Source organism: Petromyzon marinus, chromosome 32 (genome assembly GCF_048934315.1).
Source record: "Petromyzon marinus isolate PM22_M1 ecotype Great Lakes invasive population chromosome 32, UKy_Petmar_22M1.pri1.0, whole genome shotgun sequence".
Classification (NCBI taxonomy): Eukaryota; Metazoa; Chordata; class Hyperoartia; order Petromyzontiformes; family Petromyzontidae; genus Petromyzon; species Petromyzon marinus.
This window is the reverse complement of record NC_133698.1, coordinates 6,674,853-6,702,842: the sequence shown is the minus strand read 5'-3', so window position 1 is coordinate 6,702,842 and position 27,990 is coordinate 6,674,853. Positions and strand designations below refer to the sequence as shown.

The window sequence follows — 27,990 nt, the reverse complement described above, 5'->3', positions numbered from 1 at the left end:
GTAAAATACAATAAATTTTATTTACATTTGTATAAAACTCAAGATTGAAAGAACACAAATTTCCCATGAAAAAAAGGCCATCACAGGAAGCCACTGCTGTGGTTGTTGCCACATCAGTGTGACTTGAGCGGCTGTCCACATACAGGCTCCAGCACATGGAACACTATGGCCAAGGCTATGGCCACCAGCAGTGCCAGCAGGGAGAATGTCAGCAGCACGTAGCGCCCGATGAAGAACTCGTCTGTAATCTGCAACATACACACACACACGTACAATGACCACAATAAAACCCATATTTCCCTCTCATAGTCCCTACTCAACCATGACAGATTTTTTAAAGTGCCCAGCCCAAGAACTGACAAAAATACAGAGGCAGCTCTAGACACTTCAAAAGGGGGGGGACGGGACATTATACATTATAACAATATTGCAAGGGAGTTCATGTTAAGTCATACTTTACTCTGAATAAATTAGATAGTCCCCGAGTTACGATGGTCCGCCTTACGATATTTCGATCTTACGATGGCGATACGACAAAATTGTAAAAAATTTAAAATTTCGCGCGGCAGGCAAACGCAGCAGCGTACGAGGTACGATACTATACGTTGGGACGCTGCCGGGATGTACGCATCTCCCGCCTTTCTATGAAATTGCAGTTCATATAGGTAGCCTAAGAATTTACCTTGTTTTTTTTTACTTTACATTTTACTGTGCAATACAATATTGTAATTAATAAATACATACAGTATATAGTTTATACAGTACGGTACTGTAAATTGCTCTGTTTTGCTTAAATTATCACCATTCTTCAAGACTCCTGGGTAGGCTAGGCCATCTTCGACTTTATTTACTTACGACGGGGTCGTCGTAACGTATCTCCATCGTAAGTAGAGGACTACCTGTCCTCCGCAGTTTGCAGGTGTGTGCAGTAGTCGAATGATAACTGACCACAGGCTCTTTCACGACAGGCATGGAGGGCGTCTGCTTGGGAAAGAAGACCAGGACGAGGGTGATGATGACGACCAAGAGAAAAACACCCACCGATACAAACCTAAATGCGTGGATGACACAATGTAATTTTAGCTCTGTAAGATAACGTCTCCATCTTTGTTAAAGTAATTATTTAATAAAGCCAATACATTGTATAATTGCACAAGTGCAAATGGAATCCAAAAAGATGTTTTAGTAACAATTTGTTTTTGCTTCCTTTAATTCATTGATTGAAGTAGATGATTACACTCACATCGGCAAGCGAATCCAATGTTTTGAAATCTGTACCTAGGTATGAAATTTCATGCAATGACAGGGTGACTGAGATACAGCAGTTAATAAATGAACGGAAAAATCTGCAGTCTCAACCTCAATGGCCGTGAAGCACGGGACATCAGCACACACAGCAGCAGGGACAGCACCCACAGAAACACCAGCACAAAGAGGCCCACTCCAATGCCCAGAATCCGCGGGCTGTCCATCACTCTGGTCCTACGCCACCTTCTGGACGCAAAACACATTAACCATACAAAACACACTAGTGATGAGTTTCCGATTTAAACATTTGGGAATTTTGGATTCAGAAGTACAAAACCATGGACGTAATATAATTCTCAAGACATTTTTCAGGGCGGTCTAGCATTAACATGTGTGGCCAATTAATGTTTCAAGTGTGGTGCTTTCCGGAGGAAATCGGAAGTACTGTACTATAAAACTCAAACGTAAAAATAGCCGAGGATCGTTGTCATTTATAGCAATGTGACAGCCCCCTTTGAGAGTAACCATCTCTTGCCCCGACCATCTCACAGCTCAGTGGGTTCGGAAGTTCCATAGCTTAAGATGATCTCAGTGTGTCTGTATTCTCGGAGCACATCACGGCAAAACAGATACGAAGTGGTTTCTCATTCGAGGCGGTGCCCATGTCCTGAGCCAGTGGTGGCGGCCAGTACGTCCAAATGATATACATGATGAAAGTACATTTCATATAACCGTAAACTCATGAAGGACATCAACAAAAACTTTTAAATTATTCTGAAATTAACATTTCCGTTTTCAAGTGTAGTCAGTTGACGGTCTCAGCCCATTCACCACTGACTGCACAAAACAGCATCACATTAAATTAGTTTCTGCAAATAATTTGGCTAAATTCCAGCTGAGAATGAAATAAATATTGGTTCGACAGTATTTAGACAAACATGACTCTGCAGCAAGGCGGTTCATAAAGTGCTACCCCCTCCTCTTGTCTTGACCAGAGGTCACTGGAAGGAATTTCAGAAATAGCTCTGAGATCGCCTTCCGCGGACCGCTCTGTAACACACGGGGTGGTGCGCTGCTCACTGCAACATCCGAATTATTTGACTGGAGCCGATAGCACAATCGGGAAGTCGTGGCTATCCACGTGGCCTGTGATCTAGCAATGTAGATCCAGAAGCGAGGGTTTGTGGATCACCACACCAATAATAATACGTTTTTTTTACCCTTTTTTCTGGCAACAAAACTGACACCTTTTTTTTACAAGGAATCATGTTTCCATTAACCACAATACCTGCGGTCGAAATGCAAACAAAAAAACAACTCTGATCATGTATGCATTGTCCTTGAAATTGATTGGTCCACACCCGAGACAGCTTTTCTTAGAGCCCTGTCTCACACGGTGTTGGACCAGATGATGCCAAAAGGCGCACAACACCAATGTTGTAAAACTCCCTTCTCATGGGCACCGTGAAAGTGCCACAAGGTAGTACAGCAAGAGGTCTAATCTTTCGATTTAAAGCTTTCGTGACTGCAATGATTCATCTTCTTTGGTTCTTTCGGTAAAGTCACGTAGAATGAGAATAAAATAATAAATTGATAAAATAAAATAACAATAATATTCTCACGACGTTTCGGCCACAACACAAGCGGCCTTCATCAGGTGAAGGGAGCGAGACTGTCTGGTAGGACAGCGCTGGAGTGAGAGAGCCACGTTCAGATCACGGCTTTTAAGCTGTGTGAGAGGAACAAAGAGCCTTGACGAAGGAATTAGCATAAAATTTAGCATTGAAAAGGCTGAATGATTAGCTTGTGACTGGTCACAGAAATAGCTATGTTAAAAGTTAAAGCATACACATCCGCAGAGGCACCCATTGTTAAAAGGAATTAGCATAGAATTTAGCATTGAAATAGCTAAATTAAGGCATTCGCTTGTAACTGCTACAGAAATAGTTACGTTGAAGTCAGAGCATACACATTCACCGATGCACTTAGTACAAATCAAAACAGGAGAATTTAGCATTGAAATAACTAGGCGAATTTAGCATGGAAATAACTGGGTGATTTGCTAGTGACTGGTCACAGAAATGACTACAAATCTGAGCTATTCACAGTACTATATAGTGAACCAATAAAAACTAAAATATAAATTACCTTCATGTTATCAATAAACTCTATATTCTCCAATCAGCTAAGCTACCAACCATAAGTCGTTATATAACACAATGCTATATGGCGAAAAAAGTGGGTGGATTCTTACCCTCAAATTTCCGTACCACGGATAGCTACGGGCCCCGTTCAGACGGACGAGTTCGTCCATGGTCGGAACAGCGGAGGGGGAGAGAGACAGCTGCGAAGCCCTAGTATACTCCATGTTGTAAACCATACCATTAACCGTGGTGTGAGAGGTATTAAGAGGCAATGCTGGCGAAATGGCTGCGGTCTGAAGGTCATCGTAAAATTACAATTAATTAAGAACAGAAATGATTTAACACATCTTTCCAGTGGTTACTGAGCCTGAATCCATCTTCTCGGTTGAAATTGTCTCTGTGCTTGTATATGTGAATGGCCTCATGAACGAATCTCTCATGGTAGCCAGTTGGTTTGCAAAGAACCTCCGTCTTGGAGAAGTCAATGTCATGTGAGCCCACTGAATTGTAACAGTGATCTGCCACGGCAGAGGAGTTCGTCTTACCGTGTTTCAAGTCTGCTTTATGTTCGCGGATGCGATCCGAGATATGTCTTTTGGTTTCTCCAATGTAGCTACTACCACAGAGGCACTTTAGTTTGTAAACGCCCGGGTACTGTATGTCTGGAAGAGCATCTTTTACAGATGGAACTAAATCACGGATTTTGTGTACTGTGTTGAATCGGACCTGGATCTTGTGTTTATTCAGGATTTTGGAGATCTTTTTAGTGACCCCTGCAATGTAGGGTAAGGTGATGGTTTTGAGTGGCTCCACAAGAGGATCCTTCTTCATGACTGGAGTGATGGCTTTGCGGATTGTGTAGTCGGAGTAGCCATTAGCCCTGAGAGCCTGGTGTACGTGTTTGAGTTCACTGGTAATGTGTTCCTGGTCGGAAATGCATTGGGCTCTATGGTATAGAGTCTTGATGAGGCAGTTCTTCTGGGATGGATGGTGGTGGGAATCCGGTTTCAAGTAAGCATCTGTATGGGTAGCTTTCCTGTAGACAGAGTGGCTCATTGAACCATCATGTCTCCTTTTAATTAAGACATCCAGAAAGGGTAGTTTGCCATCTTTTTCGACCTCCATGGTAAATCTGATGGCTGGGTGTATGGAATTGATGTGGTCGCGGAATTGGTCTAGAGCAGGCTGGCCATGTGGCCAGATGACAAAGGTGTCATCAACGTACCTCTTCCATAAGGTCGGGCGTAGAGTGGCAGTCTGGATGGCGTCAGTTTCAAATTTTTCCATGAATACGTTGGCTACAACCGGAGATAGGGGGATCCACACACCGAAAAGATAGACGTCAACAAAGTCGTAATTAATCGCAGTAACAGTTCCATTTCTGATGGTCTGAAATCCGTTTTAGCTAAAGGTCTAAACTTTGCTGTCACACCGAGACACTTACCGGTTAATGATATCATTGCCCATGTCGACGTTGCACTCAAGGGCTTGAGTCACATCTCTGCAGACGTAGCAAGATCTGAAATCGCTGCAACCCTCAAAAACGCTAAGTTGCCACCTAGCAACATCAGCAAAGACGAACGTTTTGAATTATCTCAATTAAAAAAGAGGGATGATATTGTCGTTCTCTCAGCCGACAAAGGCAATGCCACTGTCATCATGGACAAAACAGAATATAACAACAAAATTCAAGAACTACTCAACGATGGCAGCTATACAAAAATAAAAAGAGATCCCACCAACAGCCTGGTCACCAAAACGAACAAAATTATCTCTGATTCAACAGCATTAATTGATGAGAACAAACAGTTCTTGTTGAAACCCTCTGCTGCCAGACCACCAAGATTATATGGCCTTCCAAAGATACACAAAGAAGATACACCCCTTCGTCCCATCGTCTCTACTATCAGCTCCCCCACCTACAAACTGGCACGTTTTCTGGCTGATATACTGCGACCTTTCACTGGAAAAACCACCTCTGCGGTACTAAATTCTACTCACCTGGTATCGACAATCAAAGACATTTCCCTGTCCCCAAACGACCTGCTTGTCAGTTTTGATGTGGTGTCCTTGTTCACCAAAGTCCCGGTACCTGACACCATCGCTATCATTGAAGACCTGGTTCATCAAGGACTGCATACTGATGTACCCCCCCTGGTGAGACATTGCTTAACCAACACATACTTCACCTGGAATGGAACTTTCTACAAACAAACTGAGGGCACCCCAATGGGCTCCCCCCTATCTCCGGTTGTAGCCAACGTATTCATGGAAAAATTTGAAACTGACGCCATCCAGACTGCCACTCTACGCCCGACCTTATGGAAGAGGTACGTTGATGACACCTTTGTCATCTGGCCACATGGCCAGCCTGCTCTAGACCAATTCCGCGACCACATCAATTCCATACACCCAGCCATCAGATTTACCATGGAGGTCGAAAAAGATGGCAAACTACCCTTTCTGGATGTCTTAATTAAAAGGAGACATGATGGTTCAATGAGCCACTCTGTCTACAGGAAAGCTACCCATACAGATGCTTACTTGAAACCGGATTCCCACCACCATCCATCCCAGAAGAACTGCCTCATCAAGACTCTATACCATAGAGCCCAATGCATTTCCGACCAGGAACACATTACCAGTGAACTCAAACACGTACACCAGGCTCTCAGGGCTAATGGCTACTCCGACTACACAATCCGCAAAGCCATCACTCCAGTCATGAAGAAGGATCCTCTTGTGGAGCCACTCAAAACCATCACCTTACCCTACATTGCAGGGGTCACTAAAAAGATCTCCAAAATCCTGAATAAACACAAGATCCAGGTCCGATTCAACACAGTACACAAAATCCGTGATTTAGTTCCATCTGTAAAAGATGCTCTTCCAGACATACAGTACCCGGGCGTTTACAAACTAAAGTGCCTCTGTGGTAGTAGCTACATTGGAGAAACCAAAAGACATATCTCGGATCGCATCCGCGAACATAAAGCAGACTTGAAACACGGTAAGACGAACTCCTCTGCCGTGGCAGATCACTGTTACAATTCAGTGGGCTCACATGACATTGACTTCTCCAAGACGGAGGTTCTTTGCAAACCAACTGGCTACCATGAGAGATTCGTTCATGAGGCCATTCACATATACAAGCACAGAGACAATTTCAACCGAGAAGATGGATTCAGGCTCAGTAACCACTGGAAAGATGTGTTAAATCATTTCTGTTCTTAATTAATTGTAATTTTACGATGACCTTCAGACCGCAGCCATTTCGCCAGCATTGCCTCTTAATACCTCTCACACCACGGTTAATGGTATGGTTTACAACATGGAGTATACTAGGGCTTCGCAGCTGTCTCTCTCCCCCTCCGCTGTTCCGACCATGGACGAACTCGTCCGTCTGAACGGGGCCCGTAGCTATCCGTGGTACGGAAATTTGAGGGTAAGAATCCACCCACTTTTTTCGCCATATAGCATTGTGTTATATAACGACTTATGGTTGGTAGCTTAGCTGATTGGAGAATATAGAGTTTATTGATAACATGAAGGTAATTTATATTTTAGTTTTTATTGGTTCACTATATAGTACTGTGAATAGCTCAGATTTGTAGTCATTTCTGTGACCAGTCACTAGCAAATCACCCAGTTATTTCCATGCTAAATTCGCCTAGTTATTTCAATGCTAAATTCTCCTGTTTTGATTTGTACTAAGTGCATCGGTGAATGTGTATGCTCTGACTTCAACGTAACTATTTCTGTAGCAGTTACAAGCGAATGCCTTAATTTAGCTATTTCAATGCTAAATTCTATGCTAATTCCTTTTAACAATGGGTGCCTCTGCGGATGTGTATGCTTTAACTTTTAACATAGCTATTTCTGTGACCAGTCACAAGCTAATCATTCAGCCTTTTCAATGCTAAATTTTATGCTAATTCCTTCGTCAAGGCTCTTTGTTCCTCTCACACAGCTTAAAAGCCGTGATCTGAACGTGGCTCTCTCACTCCAGCGCTGTCCTACCAGACAGTCTCGCTCCCTTCACCTGATGAAGGCCGCTTGTGTTGTGGCCGAAACGTCGTGAGAATATTATTGTTATTTTATTTTATCAATTTATTATTTTATTCTCATTCTACGTGACTTTACCGAAAGAACCAAAGAAGATGAATCATTGCAGTCACGAAAGCTTTAAATCGAAATTTAACCGCCTCTACGGGGAGGGATTCCACACATCCTTAAGATCATTCAACAGACTTCGGGATAAGAAGGCTCAACTAATCGAGTCTCTCACCTTTCTGAAGAGATGCCGCGACTCTAAGGTAATACCAACCGCATTTACACTAACCTCTGCTGTTGCAACTTCTCTCAATGCAAAACGAATTCTAGCTAGAACTAGCTTCGCTCTTATCTCGGAAAAAATCAGACTTACACGCACCGAACTCGATCAGTTAGACAAGACACTCTACAAATCACACTTAAAATTGACAGCAACAATGTCTACATCGGATTGGGAACATGTAGACAATATGACTACCTCTTCGGCTGCCACTATGTCGAACAAATGTAGGGACAATTTGATTTCCAAATTCAATCACCTCTCCAGCAAAAAATCGGATCCACACACCGAAAAGATAGACGTCAACAAAGTCGTAATTAATCGCAGTAACAGTTCCATTTCTGATGGTCTGAAATCCGTTTTAGCTAAAGGTCTAAACTTTGCTGTCACACCGAGACACTTACCGGTTAATGATATCATTGCCCATGTCGACGTTGCACTCAAGGGCTTGAGTCACATCTCTGCAGACGTAGCAAGATCTGAAATCGCTGCAACCCTCAAAAACGCTAAGTTGCCACCTAGCAACATCAGCAAAGACGAACGTTTTGAATTATCTCAATTAAAAAAGAGGGATGATATTGTCGTTCTCTCAGCCGACAAAGGCAATGCCACTGTCATCATGGACAAAACAGAATATAACAACAAAATTCAAGAACTACTCAACGATGGCAGCTATACAAAAATAAAAAGAGATCCCACCAACAGCCTGGTCACCAAAACGAACAAAATTATCTCTGATTCAACAGCATTAATTGATGAGAACAAACAGTTCTTGTTGAAACCCTCTGCTGCCAGACCACCAAGATTATATGGCCTTCCAAAGATACACAAAGAAGATACACCCCTTCGTCCCATCGTCTCTACTATCAGCTCCCCCACCTACAAACTGGCACGTTTTCTGGCTGATATACTGCGACCTTTCACTGGAAAAACCACCTCTGCGGTACTAAATTCTACTCACCTGGTATCGACAATCAAAGACATTTCCCTGTCCCCAAACGACCTGCTTGTCAGTTTTGATGTGGTGTCCTTGTTCACCAAAGTCCCGGTACCTGACACCATCGCTATCATTGAAGACCTGGTTCATCAAGGACTGCATACTGATGTACCCCCCCTGGTGAGACATTGCTTAACCAACACATACTTCACCTGGAATGGAACTTTCTACAAACAAACTGAGGGCACCCCAATGGGCTCCCCCCTATCTCCGGTTGTAGCCAACGTATTCATGGAAAAATTTGAAACTGACGCCATCCAGACTGCCACTCTACGCCCGACCTTATGGAAGAGGTACGTTGATGACACCTTTGTCATCTGGCCACATGGCCAGCCTGCTCTAGACCAATTCCGCGACCACATCAATTCCATACACCCAGCCATCAGATTTACCATGGAGGTCGAAAAAGATGGCAAACTACCCTTTCTGGATGTCTTAATTAAAAGGAGACATGATGGTTCAATGAGCCACTCTGTCTACAGGAAAGCTACCCATACAGATGCTTACTTGAAACCGGATTCCCACCACCATCCATCCCAGAAGAACTGCCTCATCAAGACTCTATACCATAGAGCCCAATGCATTTCCGACCAGGAACACATTACCAGTGAACTCAAACACGTACACCAGGCTCTCAGGGCTAATGGCTACTCCGACTACACAATCCGCAAAGCCATCACTCCAGTCATGAAGAAGGATCCTCTTGTGGAGCCACTCAAAACCATCACCTTACCCTACATTGCAGGGGTCACTAAAAAGATCTCCAAAATCCTGAATAAACACAAGATCCAGGTCCGATTCAACACAGTACACAAAATCCGTGATTTAGTTCCATCTGTAAAAGATGCTCTTCCAGACATACAGTACCCGGGCGTTTACAAACTAAAGTGCCTCTGTGGTAGTAGCTACATTGGAGAAACCAAAAGACATATCTCGGATCGCATCCGCGAACATAAAGCAGACTTGAAACACGGTAAGACGAACTCCTCTGCCGTGGCAGATCACTGTTACAATTCAGTGGGCTCACATGACATTGACTTCTCCAAGACGGAGGTTCTTTGCAAACCAACTGGCTACCATGAGAGATTCGTTCATGAGGCCATTCACATATACAAGCACAGAGACAATTTCAACCGAGAAGATGGATTCAGGCTCAGTAACCACTGGAAAGATGTGTTAAATCATTTCTGTTCTTAATTAATTGTAATTTTACGATGACCTTCAGACCGCAGCCATTTCGCCAGCATTGCCTCTTAATACCTCTCACACCACGGTTAATGGTATGGTTTACAACATGGAGTATACTAGGGCTTCGCAGCTGTCTCTCTCCCCCTCCGCTGTTCCGACCATGGACGAACTCGTCCGTCTGAACGGGGCCCGTAGCTATCCGTGGTACGGAAATTTGAGGGTAAGAATCCACCCACTTTTTTCGCCATATAGCATTGTGTTATATAACGACTTATGGTTGGTAGCTTAGCTGATTGGAGAATATAGAGTTTATTGATAACATGAAGGTAATTTATATTTTAGTTTTTATTGGTTCACTATATAGTACTGTGAATAGCTCAGATTTGTAGTCATTTCTGTGACCAGTCACTAGCAAATCACCCAGTTATTTCCATGCTAAATTCGCCTAGTTATTTCAATGCTAAATTCTCCTGTTTTGATTTGTACTAAGTGCATCGGTGAATGTGTATGCTCTGACTTCAACGTAACTATTTCTGTAGCAGTTACAAGCGAATGCCTTAATTTAGCTATTTCAATGCTAAATTCTATGCTAATTCCTTTTAACAATGGGTGCCTCTGCGGATGTGTATGCTTTAACTTTTAACATAGCTATTTCTGTGACCAGTCACAAGCTAATCATTCAGCCTTTTCAATGCTAAATTTTATGCTAATTCCTTCGTCAAGGCTCTTTGTTCCTCTCACACAGCTTAAAAGCCGTGATCTGAACGTGGCTCTCTCACTCCAGCGCTGTCCTACCAGACAGTCTCGCTCCCTTCACCTGATGAAGGCCGCTTGTGTTGTGGCCGAAACGTCGTGAGAATATTATTGTTATTTTATTTTATCAATTTATTATTTTATTCTCATTCTACGTGACTTTACCGAAAGAACCAAAGAAGATGAATCATTGCAGTCACGAAAGCTTTAAATCGAAATTTAACCGCCTCTACGGGGAGGGATTCCACACATCCTTAAGATCATTCAACAGACTTCGGGATAAGAAGGCTCAACTAATCGAGTCTCTCACCTTTCTGAAGAGATGCCGCGACTCTAAGGTAATACCAACCGCATTTACACTAACCTCTGCTGTTGCAACTTCTCTCAATGCAAAACGAATTCTAGCTAGAACTAGCTTCGCTCTTATCTCGGAAAAAATCAGACTTACACGCACCGAACTCGATCAGTTAGACAAGACACTCTACAAATCACACTTAAAATTGACAGCAACAATGTCTACATCGGATTGGGAACATGTAGACAATATGACTACCTCTTCGGCTGCCACTATGTCGAACAAATGTAGGGACAATTTGATTTCCAAATTCAATCACCTCTCCAGCAAAAAATCGGATCCACACACCGAAAAGATAGACGTCAACAAAGTCGTAATTAATCGCAGTAACAGTTCCATTTCTGATGGTCTGAAATCCGTTTTAGCTAAAGGTCTAAACTTTGCTGTCACACCGAGACACTTACCGGTTAATGATATCATTGCCCATGTCGACGTTGCACTCAAGGGCTTGAGTCACATCTCTGCAGACGTAGCAAGATCTGAAATCGCTGCAACCCTCAAAAACGCTAAGTTGCCACCTAGCAACATCAGCAAAGACGAACGTTTTGAATTATCTCAATTAAAAAAGAGGGATGATATTGTCGTTCTCTCAGCCGACAAAGGCAATGCCACTGTCATCATGGACAAAACAGAATATAACAACAAAATTCAAGAACTACTCAACGATGGCAGCTATACAAAAATAAAAAGAGATCCCACCAACAGCCTGGTCACCAAAACGAACAAAATTATCTCTGATTCAACAGCATTAATTGATGAGAACAAACAGTTCTTGTTGAAACCCTCTGCTGCCAGACCACCAAGATTATATGGCCTTCCAAAGATACACAAAGAAGATACACCCCTTCGTCCCATCGTCTCTACTATCAGCTCCCCCACCTACAAACTGGCACGTTTTCTGGCTGATATACTGCGACCTTTCACTGGAAAAACCACCTCTGCGGTACTAAATTCTACTCACCTGGTATCGACAATCAAAGACATTTCCCTGTCCCCAAACGACCTGCTTGTCAGTTTTGATGTGGTGTCCTTGTTCACCAAAGTCCCGGTACCTGACACCATCGCTATCATTGAAGACCTGGTTCATCAAGGACTGCATACTGATGTACCCCCCCTGGTGAGACATTGCTTAACCAACACATACTTCACCTGGAATGGAACTTTCTACAAACAAACTGAGGGCACCCCAATGGGCTCCCCCCTATCTCCGGTTGTAGCCAACGTATTCATGGAAAAATTTGAAACTGACGCCATCCAGACTGCCACTCTACGCCCGACCTTATGGAAGAGGTACGTTGATGACACCTTTGTCATCTGGCCACATGGCCAGCCTGCTCTAGACCAATTCCGCGACCACATCAATTCCATACACCCAGCCATCAGATTTACCATGGAGGTCGAAAAAGATGGCAAACTACCCTTTCTGGATGTCTTAATTAAAAGGAGACATGATGGTTCAATGAGCCACTCTGTCTACAGGAAAGCTACCCATACAGATGCTTACTTGAAACCGGATTCCCACCACCATCCATCCCAGAAGAACTGCCTCATCAAGACTCTATACCATAGAGCCCAATGCATTTCCGACCAGGAACACATTACCAGTGAACTCAAACACGTACACCAGGCTCTCAGGGCTAATGGCTACTCCGACTACACAATCCGCAAAGCCATCACTCCAGTCATGAAGAAGGATCCTCTTGTGGAGCCACTCAAAACCATCACCTTACCCTACATTGCAGGGGTCACTAAAAAGATCTCCAAAATCCTGAATAAACACAAGATCCAGGTCCGATTCAACACAGTACACAAAATCCGTGATTTAGTTCCATCTGTAAAAGATGCTCTTCCAGACATACAGTACCCGGGCGTTTACAAACTAAAGTGCCTCTGTGGTAGTAGCTACATTGGAGAAACCAAAAGACATATCTCGGATCGCATCCGCGAACATAAAGCAGACTTGAAACACGGTAAGACGAACTCCTCTGCCGTGGCAGATCACTGTTACAATTCAGTGGGCTCACATGACATTGACTTCTCCAAGACGGAGGTTCTTTGCAAACCAACTGGCTACCATGAGAGATTCGTTCATGAGGCCATTCACATATACAAGCACAGAGACAATTTCAACCGAGAAGATGGATTCAGGCTCAGTAACCACTGGAAAGATGTGTTAAATCATTTCTGTTCTTAATTAATTGTAATTTTACGATGACCTTCAGACCGCAGCCATTTCGCCAGCATTGCCTCTTAATACCTCTCACACCACGGTTAATGGTATGGTTTACAACATGGAGTATACTAGGGCTTCGCAGCTGTCTCTCTCCCCCTCCGCTGTTCCGACCATGGACGAACTCGTCCGTCTGAACGGGGCCCGTAGCTATCCGTGGTACGGAAATTTGAGGGTAAGAATCCACCCACTTTTTTCGCCATATAGCATTGTGTTATATAACGACTTATGGTTGGTAGCTTAGCTGATTGGAGAATATAGAGTTTATTGATAACATGAAGGTAATTTATATTTTAGTTTTTATTGGTTCACTATATAGTACTGTGAATAGCTCAGATTTGTAGTCATTTCTGTGACCAGTCACTAGCAAATCACCCAGTTATTTCCATGCTAAATTCGCCTAGTTATTTCAATGCTAAATTCTCCTGTTTTGATTTGTACTAAGTGCATCGGTGAATGTGTATGCTCTGACTTCAACGTAACTATTTCTGTAGCAGTTACAAGCGAATGCCTTAATTTAGCTATTTCAATGCTAAATTCTATGCTAATTCCTTTTAACAATGGGTGCCTCTGCGGATGTGTATGCTTTAACTTTTAACATAGCTATTTCTGTGACCAGTCACAAGCTAATCATTCAGCCTTTTCAATGCTAAATTTTATGCTAATTCCTTCGTCAAGGCTCTTTGTTCCTCTCACACAGCTTAAAAGCCGTGATCTGAACGTGGCTCTCTCACTCCAGCGCTGTCCTACCAGACAGTCTCGCTCCCTTCACCTGATGAAGGCCGCTTGTGTTGTGGCCGAAACGTCGTGAGAATATTATTGTTATTTTATTTTATCAATTTATTATTTTATTCTCATTCTACGTGACTTTACCGAAAGAACCAAAGAAGATGAATCATTGCAGTCACGAAAGCTTTAAATCGAAATTTAACCGCCTCTACGGGGAGGGATTCCACACATCCTTAAGATCATTCAACAGACTTCGGGATAAGAAGGCTCAACTAATCGAGTCTCTCACCTTTCTGAAGAGATGCCGCGACTCTAAGGTAATACCAACCGCATTTACACTAACCTCTGCTGTTGCAACTTCTCTCAATGCAAAACGAATTCTAGCTAGAACTAGCTTCGCTCTTATCTCGGAAAAAATCAGACTTACACGCACCGAACTCGATCAGTTAGACAAGACACTCTACAAATCACACTTAAAATTGACAGCAACAATGTCTACATCGATTGGGAACATGTAGACAATATGACTACCTCTTCGGCTGCCACTATGTCGAACAAATGTAGGGACAATTTGATTTCCAAATTCAATCACCTCTCCAGCAAAAAATCGGATCCACACACCGAAAAGATAGACGTCAACAAAGTCGTAATTAATCGCAGTAACAGTTCCATTTCTGATGGTCTGAAATCCGTTTTAGCTAAAGGTCTAAACTTTGCTGTCACACCGAGACACTTACCGGTTAATGATATCATTGCCCATGTCGACGTTGCACTCAAGGGCTTGAGTCACATCTCTGCAGACGTAGCAAGATCTGAAATCGCTGCAACCCTCAAAAACGCTAAGTTGCCACCTAGCAACATCAGCAAAGACGAACGTTTTGAATTATCTCAATTAAAAAAGAGGGATGATATTGTCGTTCTCTCAGCCGACAAAGGCAATGCCACTGTCATCATGGACAAAACAGAATATAACAACAAAATTCAAGAACTACTCAACGATGGCAGCTATACAAAAATAAAAAGAGATCCCACCAACAGCCTGGTCACCAAAACGAACAAAATTATCTCTGATTCAACAGCATTAATTGATGAGAACAAACAGTTCTTGTTGAAACCCTCTGCTGCCAGACCACCAAGATTATATGGCCTTCCAAAGATACACAAAGAAGATACACCCCTTCGTCCCATCGTCTCTACTATCAGCTCCCCCACCTACAAACTGGCACGTTTTCTGGCTGATATACTGCGACCTTTCACTGGAAAAACCACCTCTGCGGTACTAAATTCTACTCACCTGGTATCGACAATCAAAGACATTTCCCTGTCCCCAAACGACCTGCTTGTCAGTTTTGATGTGGTGTCCTTGTTCACCAAAGTCCCGGTACCTGACACCATCGCTATCATTGAAGACCTGGTTCATCAAGGACTGCATACTGATGTACCCCCCCTGGTGAGACATTGCTTAACCAACACATACTTCACCTGGAATGGAACTTTCTACAAACAAACTGAGGGCACCCCAATGGGCTCCCCCCTATCTCCGGTTGTAGCCAACGTATTCATGGAAAAATTTGAAACTGACGCCATCCAGACTGCCACTCTACGCCCGACCTTATGGAAGAGGTACGTTGATGACACCTTTGTCATCTGGCCACATGGCCAGCCTGCTCTAGACCAATTCCGCGACCACATCAATTCCATACACCCAGCCATCAGATTTACCATGGAGGTCGAAAAAGATGGCAAACTACCCTTTCTGGATGTCTTAATTAAAAGGAGACATGATGGTTCAATGAGCCACTCTGTCTACAGGAAAGCTACCCATACAGATGCTTACTTGAAACCGGATTCCCACCACCATCCATCCCAGAAGAACTGCCTCATCAAGACTCTATACCATAGAGCCCAATGCATTTCCGACCAGGAACACATTACCAGTGAACTCAAACACGTACACCAGGCTCTCAGGGCTAATGGCTACTCCGACTACACAATCCGCAAAGCCATCACTCCAGTCATGAAGAAGGATCCTCTTGTGGAGCCACTCAAAACCATCACCTTACCCTACATTGCAGGGGTCACTAAAAAGATCTCCAAAATCCTGAATAAACACAAGATCCAGGTCCGATTCAACACAGTACACAAAATCCGTGATTTAGTTCCATCTGTAAAAGATGCTCTTCCAGACATACAGTACCCGGGCGTTTACAAACTAAAGTGCCTCTGTGGTAGTAGCTACATTGGAGAAACCAAAAGACATATCTCGGATCGCATCCGCGAACATAAAGCAGACTTGAAACACGGTAAGACGAACTCCTCTGCCGTGGCAGATCACTGTTACAATTCAGTGGGCTCACATGACATTGACTTCTCCAAGACGGAGGTTCTTTGCAAACCAACTGGCTACCATGAGAGATTCGTTCATGAGGCCATTCACATATACAAGCACAGAGACAATTTCAACCGAGAAGATGGATTCAGGCTCAGTAACCACTGGAAAGATGTGTTAAATCATTTCTGTTCTTAATTAATTGTAATTTTACGATGACCTTCAGACCGCAGCCATTTCGCCAGCATTGCCTCTTAATACCTCTCACACCACGGTTAATGGTATGGTTTACAACATGGAGTATACTAGGGCTTCGCAGCTGTCTCTCTCCCCCTCCGCTGTTCCGACCATGGACGAACTCGTCCGTCTGAACGGGGCCCGTAGCTATCCGTGGTACGGAAATTTGAGGGTAAGAATCCACCCACTTTTTTCGCCATATAGCATTGTGTTATATAACGACTTATGGTTGGTAGCTTAGCTGATTGGAGAATATAGAGTTTATTGATAACATGAAGGTAATTTATATTTTAGTTTTTATTGGTTCACTATATAGTACTGTGAATAGCTCAGATTTGTAGTCATTTCTGTGACCAGTCACTAGCAAATCACCCAGTTATTTCCATGCTAAATTCGCCTAGTTATTTCAATGCTAAATTCTCCTGTTTTGATTTGTACTAAGTGCATCGGTGAATGTGTATGCTCTGACTTCAACGTAACTATTTCTGTAGCAGTTACAAGCGAATGCCTTAATTTAGCTATTTCAATGCTAAATTCTATGCTAATTCCTTTTAACAATGGGTGCCTCTGCGGATGTGTATGCTTTAACTTTTAACATAGCTATTTCTGTGACCAGTCACAAGCTAATCATTCAGCCTTTTCAATGCTAAATTTTATGCTAATTCCTTCGTCAAGGCTCTTTGTTCCTCTCACACAGCTTAAAAGCCGTGATCTGAACGTGGCTCTCTCACTCCAGCGCTGTCCTACCAGACAGTCTCGCTCCCTTCACCTGATGAAGGCCGCTTGTGTTGTGGCCGAAACGTCGTGAGAATATTATTGTTATTTTATTTTATCAATTTATTATTTTATTCTCATTCTACGTGACTTTACCGAAAGAACCAAAGAAGATGAATCATTGCAGTCACGAAAGCTTTAAATCGAAATTTAACCGCCTCTACGGGGAGGGATTCCACACATCCTTAAGATCATTCAACAGACTTCGGGATAAGAAGGCTCAACTAATCGAGTCTCTCACCTTTCTGAAGAGATGCCGCGACTCTAAGGTAATACCAACCGCATTTACACTAACCTCTGCTGTTGCAACTTCTCTCAATGCAAAACGAATTCTAGCTAGAACTAGCTTCGCTCTTATCTCGAAAAAATCAGACTTACACGCACCGAACTCGATCAGTTAGACAAGACACTCTACAAATCACACTTAAAATTGACAGCAACAATGTCTACATCGGATTGGGAACATGTAGACAATATGACTACCTCTTCGGCTGCCACTATGTCGAACAAATGTAGGGACAATTTGATTTCCAAATTCAATCACCTCTCCAGCAAAAAATCGGATCCACACACCGAAAAGATAGACGTCAACAAAGTCGTAATTAATCGCAGTAACAGTTCCATTTCTGATGGTCTGAAATCCGTTTTAGCTAAAGGTCTAAACTTTGCTGTCACACCGAGACACTTACCGGTTAATGATATCATTGCCCATGTCGACGTTGCACTCAAGGGCTTGAGTCACATCTCTGCAGACGTAGCAAGATCTGAAATCGCTGCAACCCTCAAAAACGCTAAGTTGCCACCTAGCAACATCAGCAAAGACGAACGTTTTGAATTATCTCAATTAAAAAAGAGGGATGATATTGTCGTTCTCTCAGCCGACAAAGGCAATGCCACTGTCATCATGGACAAAACAGAATATAACAACAAAATTCAAGAACTACTCAACGATGGCAGCTATACAAAAATAAAAAGAGATCCCACCAACAGCCTGGTCACCAAAACGAACAAAATTATCTCTGATTCAACAGCATTAATTGATGAGAACAAACAGTTCTTGTTGAAACCCTCTGCTGCCAGACCACCAAGATTATATGGCCTTCCAAAGATACACAAAGAAGATACACCCCTTCGTCCCATCGTCTCTACTATCAGCTCCCCCACCTACAAACTGGCACGTTTTCTGGCTGATATACTGCGACCTTTCACTGGAAAAACCACCTCTGCGGTACTAAATTCTACTCACCTGGTATCGACAATCAAAGACATTTCCCTGTCCCCAAACGACCTGCTTGTCAGTTTTGATGTGGTGTCCTTGTTCACCAAAGTCCCGGTACCTGACACCATCGCTATCATTGAAGACCTGGTTCATCAAGGACTGCATACTGATGTACCCCCCCTGGTGAGACATTGCTTAACCAACACATACTTCACCTGGAATGGAACTTTCTACAAACAAACTGAGGGCACCCCAATGGGCTCCCCCCTATCTCCGGTTGTAGCCAACGTATTCATGGAAAAATTTGAAACTGACGCCATCCAGACTGCCACTCTACGCCCGACCTTATGGAAGAGGTACGTTGATGACACCTTTGTCATCTGGCCACATGGCCAGCCTGCTCTAGACCAATTCCGCGACCACATCAATTCCATACACCCAGCCATCAGATTTACCATGGAGGTCGAAAAAGATGGCAAACTACCCTTTCTGGATGTCTTAATTAAAAGGAGACATGATGGTTCAATGAGCCACTCTGTCTACAGGAAAGCTACCCATACAGATGCTTACTTGAAACCGGATTCCCACCACCATCCATCCCAGAAGAACTGCCTCATCAAGACTCTATACCATAGAGCCCAATGCATTTCCGACCAGGAACACATTACCAGTGAACTCAAACACGTACACCAGGCTCTCAGGGCTAATGGCTACTCCGACTACACAATCCGCAAAGCCATCACTCCAGTCATGAAGAAGGATCCTCTTGTGGAGCCACTCAAAACCATCACCTTACCCTACATTGCAGGGGTCACTAAAAAGATCTCCAAAATCCTGAATAAACACAAGATCCAGGTCCGATTCAACACAGTACACAAAATCCGTGATTTAGTTCCATCTGTAAAAGATGCTCTTCCAGACATACAGTACCCGGGCGTTTACAAACTAAAGTGCCTCTGTGGTAGTAGCTACATTGGAGAAACCAAAAGACATATCTCGGATCGCATCCGCGAACATAAAGCAGACTTGAAACACGGTAAGACGAACTCCTCTGCCGTGGCAGATCACTGTTACAATTCAGTGGGCTCACATGACATTGACTTCTCCAAGACGGAGGTTCTTTGCAAACCAACTGGCTACCATGAGAGATTCGTTCATGAGGCCATTCACATATACAAGCACAGAGACAATTTCAACCGAGAAGATGGATTCAGGCTCAGTAACCACTGGAAAGATGTGTTAAATCATTTCTGTTCTTAATTAATTGTAATTTTACGATGACCTTCAGACCGCAGCCATTTCGCCAGCATTGCCTCTTAATACCTCTCACACCACGGTTAATGGTATGGTTTACAACATGGAGTATACTAGGGCTTCGCAGCTGTCTCTCTCCCCCTCCGCTGTTCCGACCATGGACGAACTCGTCCATCTGAACGGGGCCCGTAGCTATCCGTGGTACGGAAATTTGAGGGTAAGAATCCACCCACTTTTTTCGCCATATAGCATTGTGTTATATAACGACTTATGGTTGGTAGCTTAGCTGATTGGAGAATATAGAGTTTATTGATAACATGAAGGTAATTTATATTTTAGTTTTTATTGGTTCACTATATAGTACTGTGAATAGCTCAGATTTGTAGTCATTTCTGTGACCAGTCACTAGCAAATCACCCAGTTATTTCCATGCTAAATTCGCCTAGTTATTTCAATGCTAAATTCTCCTGTTTTGATTTGTACTAAGTGCATCGGTGAATGTGTATGCTCTGACTTCAACGTAACTATTTCTGTAGCAGTTACAAGCGAATGCCTTAATTTAGCTATTTCAATGCTAAATTCTATGCTAATTCCTTTTAACAATGGGTGCCTCTGCGGATGTGTATGCTTTAACTTTTAACATAGCTATTTCTGTGACCAGTCACAAGCTAATCATTCAGCCTTTTCAATGCTAAATTTTATGCTAATTCCTTCGTCAAGGCTCTTTGTTCCTCTCACACAGCTTAAAAGCCGTGATCTGAACGTGGCTCTCTCACTCCAGCGCTGTCCTACCAGACAGTCTCGCTCCCTTCACCTGATGAAGGCCGCTTGTGTTGTGGCCGAAACGTCGTGAGAATATTATTGTTATTTTATTTTATCAATTTATTATTTTATTCTCATTCTACGTGACTTTACCGAAAGAACCAAAGAAGATGAATCATTGCAGTCACGAAAGCTTTAAATCGAAATTTAACCGCCTCTACGGGGAGGGATTCCACACATCCTTAAGATCATTCAACAGACTTCGGGATAAGAAGGCTCAACTAATCGAGTCTCTCACCTTTCTGAAGAGATGCCGCGACTCTAAGGTAATACCAACCGCATTTACACTAACCTCTGCTGTTGCAACTTCTCTCAATGCAAAACGAATTCTAGCTAGAACTAGCTTCGCTCTTATCTCGGAAAAAATCAGACTTACACGCACCGAACTCGATCAGTTAGACAAGACACTCTACAAATCACACTTAAAATTGACAGCAACAATGTCTACATCGGATTGGGAACATGTAGACAATATGACTACCTCTTCGGCTGCCACTATGTCGAACAAATGTAGGGACAATTTGATTTCCAAATTCAATCACCTCTCCAGCAAAAAATCGGATCCACACACCGAAAAGATAGACGTCAACAAAGTCGTAATTAATCGCAGTAACAGTTCCATTTCTGATGGTCTGAAATCCGTTTTAGCTAAAGGTCTAAACTTTGCTGTCACACCGAGACACTTACCGGTTAATGATATCATTGCCCATGTCGACGTTGCACTCAAGGGCTTGAGTCACATCTCTGCAGACGTAGCAAGATCTGAAATCGCTGCAACCCTCAAAAACGCTAAGTTGCCACCTAGCAACATCAGCAAAGACGAACGTTTTGAATTATCTCAATTAAAAAAGAGGGATGATATTGTCGTTCTCTCAGCCGACAAAGGCAATGCCACTGTCATCATGGACAAAACAGAATATAACAACAAAATTCAAGAACTACTCAACGATGGCAGCTATACAAAAATAAAAAGAGATCCCACCAACAGCCTGGTCACCAAAACGAACAAAATTATCTCTGATTCAACAGCATTAATTGATGAGAACAAACAGTTCTTGTTGAAACCCTCTGCTGCCAGACCACCAAGATTATATGGCCTTCCAAAGATACACAAAGAAGATACACCCCCTTCGTCCCATCGTCTCTACTATCAGCTCCCCCACCTACAAACTGGCACGTTTTCTGGCTGATATACTGCGACCTTTCACTGGAAAAACCACCTCTGCGGTACTAAATTCTACTCACCTGGTATCGACAATCAAAGACATTTCCCTGTCCCCAAACGACCTGCTTGTCAGTTTTGATGTGGTGTCCTTGTTCACCAAAGTCCCGGTACCTGACACCATCGCTATCATTGAAGACCTGGTTCATCAAGGACTGCATACTGATGTACCCCCCCTGGTGAGACATTGCTTAACCAACACATACTTCACCTGGAATGGAACTTTCTACAAACAAACTGAGGGCACCCCAATGGGCTCCCCCCTATCTCCGGTTGTAGCCAACGTATTCATGGAAAAATTTGAAACTGACGCCATCCAGACTGCCACTCTACGCCCGACCTTATGGAAGAGGTACGTTGATGACACCTTTGTCATCTGGCCACATGGCCAGCCTGCTCTAGACCAATTCCGCGACCACATCAATTCCATACACCCAGCCATCAGATTTACCATGGAGGTCGAAAAAGATGGCAAACTACCCTTTCTGGATGTCTTAATTAAAAGGAGACATGATGGTTCAATGAGCCACTCTGTCTACAGGAAAGCTACCCATACAGATGCTTACTTGAAACCGGATTCCCACCACCATCCATCCCAGAAGAACTGCCTCATCAAGACTCTATACCATAGAGCCCAATGCATTTCCGACCAGGAACACATTACCAGTGAACTCAAACACGTACACCAGGCTCTCAGGGCTAATGGCTACTCCGACTACACAATCCGCAAAGCCATCACTCCAGTCATGAAGAAGGATCCTCTTGTGGAGCCACTCAAAACCATCACCTTACCCTACATTGCAGGGGTCACTAAAAAGATCTCCAAAATCCTGAATAAACACAAGATCCAGGTCCGATTCAACACAGTACACAAAATCCGTGATTTAGTTCCATCTGTAAAAGATGCTCTTCCAGACATACAGTACCCGGGCGTTTACAAACTAAAGTGCCTCTGTGGTAGTAGCTACATTGGAGAAACCAAAAGACATATCTCGGATCGCATCCGCGAACATAAAGCAGACTTGAAACACGGTAAGACGAACTCCTCTGCCGTGGCAGATCACTGTTACAATTCAGTGGGCTCACATGACATTGACTTCTCCAAGACGGAGGTTCTTTGCAAACCAACTGGCTACCATGAGAGATTCGTTCATGAGGCCATTCACATATACAAGCACAGAGACAATTTCAACCGAGAAGATGGATTCAGGCTCAGTAACCACTGGAAAGATGTGTTAAATCATTTCTGTTCTTAATTAATTGTAATTTTACGATGACCTTCAGACCGCAGCCATTTCGCCAGCATTGCCTCTTAATACCTCTCACACCACGGTTAATGGTATGGTTTACAACATGGAGTATACTAGGGCTTCGCAGCTGTCTCTCTCCCCCTCCGCTGTTCCGACCATGGACGAACTCGTCCGTCTGAACGGGGCCCGTAGCTATCCGTGGTACGGAAATTTGAGGGTAAGAATCCACCCACTTTTTTCGCCATATAGCATTGTGTTATATAACGACTTATGGTTGGTAGCTTAGCTGATTGGAGAATATAGAGTTTATTGATAACATGAAGGTAATTTATATTTTAGTTTTTATTGGTTCACTATATAGTACTGTGAATAGCTCAGATTTGTAGTCATTTCTGTGACCAGTCACTAGCAAATCACCCAGTTATTTCCATGCTAAATTCGCCTAGTTATTTCAATGCTAAATTCTCCTGTTTTGATTTGTACTAAGTGCATCGGTGAATGTGTATGCTCTGACTTCAACGTAACTATTTCTGTAGCAGTTACAAGCGAATGCCTTAATTTAGCTATTTCAATGCTAAATTCTATGCTAATTCCTTTTAACAATGGGTGCCTCTGCGGATGTGTATGCTTTAACTTTTAACATAGCTATTTCTGTGACCAGTCACAAGCTAATCATTCAGCCTTTTCAATGCTAAATTTTATGCTAATTCCTTCGTCAAGGCTCTTTGTTCCTCTCACACAGCTTAAAAGCCGTGATCTGAACGTGGCTCTCTCACTCCAGCGCTGTCCTACCAGACAGTCTCGCTCCCTTCACCTGATGAAGGCCGCTTGTGTTGTGGCCGAAACGTCGTGAGAATATTATTGTTATTTTATTTTATCAATTTATTATTTTATTCTCATTCTACGTGACTTTACCGAAAGAACCAAAGAAGATGAATCATTGCAGTCACGAAAGCTTTAAATCGAAATTTAACCGCCTCTACGGGGAGGGATTCCACACATCCTTAAGATCATTCAACAGACTTCGGGATAAGAAGGCTCAACTAATCGAGTCTCTCACCTTTCTGAAGAGATGCCGCGACTCTAAGGTAATACCAACCGCATTTACACTAACCTCTGCTGTTGCAACTTCTCTCAATGCAAAACGAATTCTAGCTAGAACTAGCTTCGCTCTTATCTCGGAAAAAATCAGACTTACACGCACCGAACTCGATCAGTTAGACAAGACACTCTACAAATCACACTTAAAATTGACAGCAACAATGTCTACATCGGATTGGGAACATGTAGACAATATGACTACCTCTTCGGCTGCCACTATGTCGAACAAATGTAGGGACAATTTGATTTCCAAATTCAATCACCTCTCCAGCAAAAAATCGGATCCACACACCGAAAAGATAGACGTCAACAAAGTCGTAATTAATCGCAGTAACAGTTCCATTTCTGATGGTCTGAAATCCGTTTTAGCTAAAGGTCTAAACTTTGCTGTCACACCGAGACACTTACCGGTTAATGATATCATTGCCCATGTCGACGTTGCACTCAAGGGCTTGAGTCACATCTCTGCAGACGTAGCAAGATCTGAAATCGCTGCAACCCTCAAAAACGCTAAGTTGCCACCTAGCAACATCAGCAAAGACGAACGTTTTGAATTATCTCAATTAAAAAAGAGGGATGATATTGTCGTTCTCTCAGCCGACAAAGGCAATGCCACTGTCATCATGGACAAAACAGAATATAACAACAAAATTCAAGAACTACTCAACGATGGCAGCTATACAAAAATAAAAAGAGATCCCACCAACAGCCTGGTCACCAAAACGAACAAAATTATCTCTGATTCAACAGCATTAATTGATGAGAACAAACAGTTCTTGTTGAAACCCTCTGCTGCCAGACCACCAAGATTATATGGCCTTCCAAAGATACACAAAGAAGATACACCCCTTCGTCCCATCGTCTCTACTATCAGCTCCCCCACCTACAAACTGGCACGTTTTCTGGCTGATATACTGCGACCTTTCACTGGAAAAACCACCTCTGCGGTACTAAATTCTACTCACCTGGTATCGACAATCAAAGACATTTCCCTGTCCCCAAACGACCTGCTTGTCAGTTTTGATGTGGTGTCCTTGTTCACCAAAGTCCCGGTACCTGACACCATCGCTATCATTGAAGACCTGGTTCATCAAGGACTGCATACTGATGTACCCCCCCTGGTGAGACATTGCTTAACCAACACATACTTCACCTGGAATGGAACTTTCTACAAACAAACTGAGGGCACCCCAATGGGCTCCCCCCTATCTCCGGTTGTAGCCAACGTATTCATGGAAAAATTTGAAACTGACGCCATCCAGACTGCCACTCTACGCCCGACCTTATGGAAGAGGTACGTTGATGACACCTTTGTCATCTGGCCACATGGCCAGCCTGCTCTAGACCAATTCCGCGACCACATCAATTCCATACACCCAGCCATCAGATTTACCATGGAGGTCGAAAAAGATGGCAAACTACCCTTTCTGGATGTCTTAATTAAAAGGAGACATGATGGTTCAATGAGCCACTCTGTCTACAGGAAAGCTACCCATACAGATGCTTACTTGAAACCGGATTCCCACCACCATCCATCCCAGAAGAACTGCCTCATCAAGACTCTATACCATAGAGCCCAATGCATTTCCGACCAGGAACACATTACCAGTGAACTCAAACACGTACACCAGGCTCTCAGGGCTAATGGCTACTCCGACTACACAATCCGCAAAGCCATCACTCCAGTCATGAAGAAGGATCCTCTTGTGGAGCCACTCAAAACCATCACCTTACCCTACATTGCAGGGGTCACTAAAAAGATCTCCAAAATCCTGAATAAACACAAGATCCAGGTCCGATTCAACACAGTACACAAAATCCGTGATTTAGTTCCATCTGTAAAAGATGCTCTTCCAGACATACAGTACCCGGGCGTTTACAAACTAAAGTGCCTCTGTGGTAGTAGCTACATTGGAGAAACCAAAAGACATATCTCGGATCGCATCCGCGAACATAAAGCAGACTTGAAACACGGTAAGACGAACTCCTCTGCCGTGGCAGATCACTGTTACAATTCAGTGGGCTCACATGACATTGACTTCTCCAAGACGGAGGTTCTTTGCAAACCAACTGGCTACCATGAGAGATTCGTTCATGAGGCCATTCACATATACAAGCACAGAGACAATTTCAACCGAGAAGATGGATTCAGGCTCAGTAACCACTGGAAAGATGTGTTAAATCATTTCTGTTCTTAATTAATTGTAATTTTACGATGACCTTCAGACCGCAGCCATTTCGCCAGCATTGCCTCTTAATACCTCTCACACCACGGTTAATGGTATGGTTTACAACATGGAGTATACTAGGGCTTCGCAGCTGTCTCTCTCCCCCTCCGCTGTTCCGACCATGGACGAACTCGTCCGTCTGAACGGGGCCCGTAGCTATCCGTGGTACGGAAATTTGAGGGTAAGAATCCACCCACTTTTTTCGCCATATAGCATTGTGTTATATAACGACTTATGGTTGGTAGCTTAGCTGATTGGAGAATATAGAGTTTATTGATAACATGAAGGTAATTTATATTTTAGTTTTTATTGGTTCACTATATAGTACTGTGAATAGCTCAGATTTGTAGTCATTTCTGTGACCAGTCACTAGCAAATCACCCAGTTATTTCCATGCTAAATTCGCCTAGTTATTTCAATGCTAAATTCTCCTGTTTTGATTTGTACTAAGTGCATCGGTGAATGTGTATGCTCTGACTTCAACGTAACTATTTCTGTAGCAGTTACAAGCGAATGCCTTAATTTAGCTATTTCAATGCTAAATTCTATGCTAATTCCTTTTAACAATGGGTGCCTCTGCGGATGTGTATGCTTTAACTTTTAACATAGCTATTTCTGTGACCAGTCACAAGCTAATCATTCAGCCTTTTCAATGCTAAATTTTATGCTAATTCCTTCGTCAAGGCTCTTTGTTCCTCTCACACAGCTTAAAAGCCGTGATCTGAACGTGGCTCTCTCACTCCAGCGCTGTCCTACCAGACAGTCTCGCTCCCTTCACCTGATGAAGGCCGCTTGTGTTGTGGCCGAAACGTCGTGAGAATATTATTGTTATTTTATTTTATCAATTTATTATTTTATTCTCATTCTACGTGACTTTACCGAAAGAACCAAAGAAGAAGAGGTCTAATCGCCACCTGTTTCCATTTGTACAGAAATAGGGCGTTGCCCCCTCGCACGTTTTTTTTCCTGGGTGATGCGGTTTCCTCTCACTTGTGTAACACTTGTATGTTAAGAAAAAACATTTATAATGGAAAATACAAAGATTTATTACGGCTTATGTGACTAATTAGTTTGAGGTGTAGTGTAATTTAGTGCCAATGATATCCCGCAGTTGACCAAGCCGGCATTGGTTCGAGCAAACGCGGCTGATGATGAGACACTGCGTGTCGAAAACCTGTCCAGAGTTTGCTTGCACGGAATCAATGCTGCTCAAAATGTTAACTCCCGGGAGAGAATGACGCTTTAAATATATTACGTGCAAACGAATCATTTGGGTCATCTCTAACACGTACATACGCACGACTCGACACAGGCGGGATTTGTACAGTACAGTGTTAACCGTCGGGCGCGACACACAGCATCATAACACTTACCTTTTAATACCAAATAAATGAGGAGAGTGCGTTATTTTCTTACAGTTTACCGAGCCGATCCGTGTCTATTTTACGACGCTTTAAAGGATTTTACTTTACCACTGCGCTGTCCACAGCAGCTTCGCATTCCCTACAACGGATAAGGGGCTACCTCTTTCCGTCTGGCGCCCGAGCTCTCGGCCAATCGCGAGCGCCGAAACCCCC

The 27,990-nt window shown here is 43.2% G+C and overlaps 1 protein-coding gene across 1 annotated transcript; it reads right to left on the bottom strand.

Annotated features, from left to right (window-relative positions):
- Position 1: 1 nt before the first annotated feature.
- On the bottom strand, positions 2-27,979 carry TMEM218 (transmembrane protein 218). The gene is made up of 5 exons (XM_076071245.1): positions 27,787-27,979; positions 4,618-4,690; positions 1,360-1,494; positions 949-1,051; positions 2-248 (listed from the first exon to the last, which is right to left on the bottom strand). Exons 2-5 carry the CDS (start codon positions 4,677-4,679, stop codon positions 114-116), a joined length of 435 nt encoding a protein of 144 aa, XP_075927360.1. The 5' UTR covers positions 4,680-4,690; positions 27,787-27,979; the 3' UTR covers positions 2-113.
- Between the last annotated feature and the right edge of the window lie 11 nt (positions 27,980-27,990).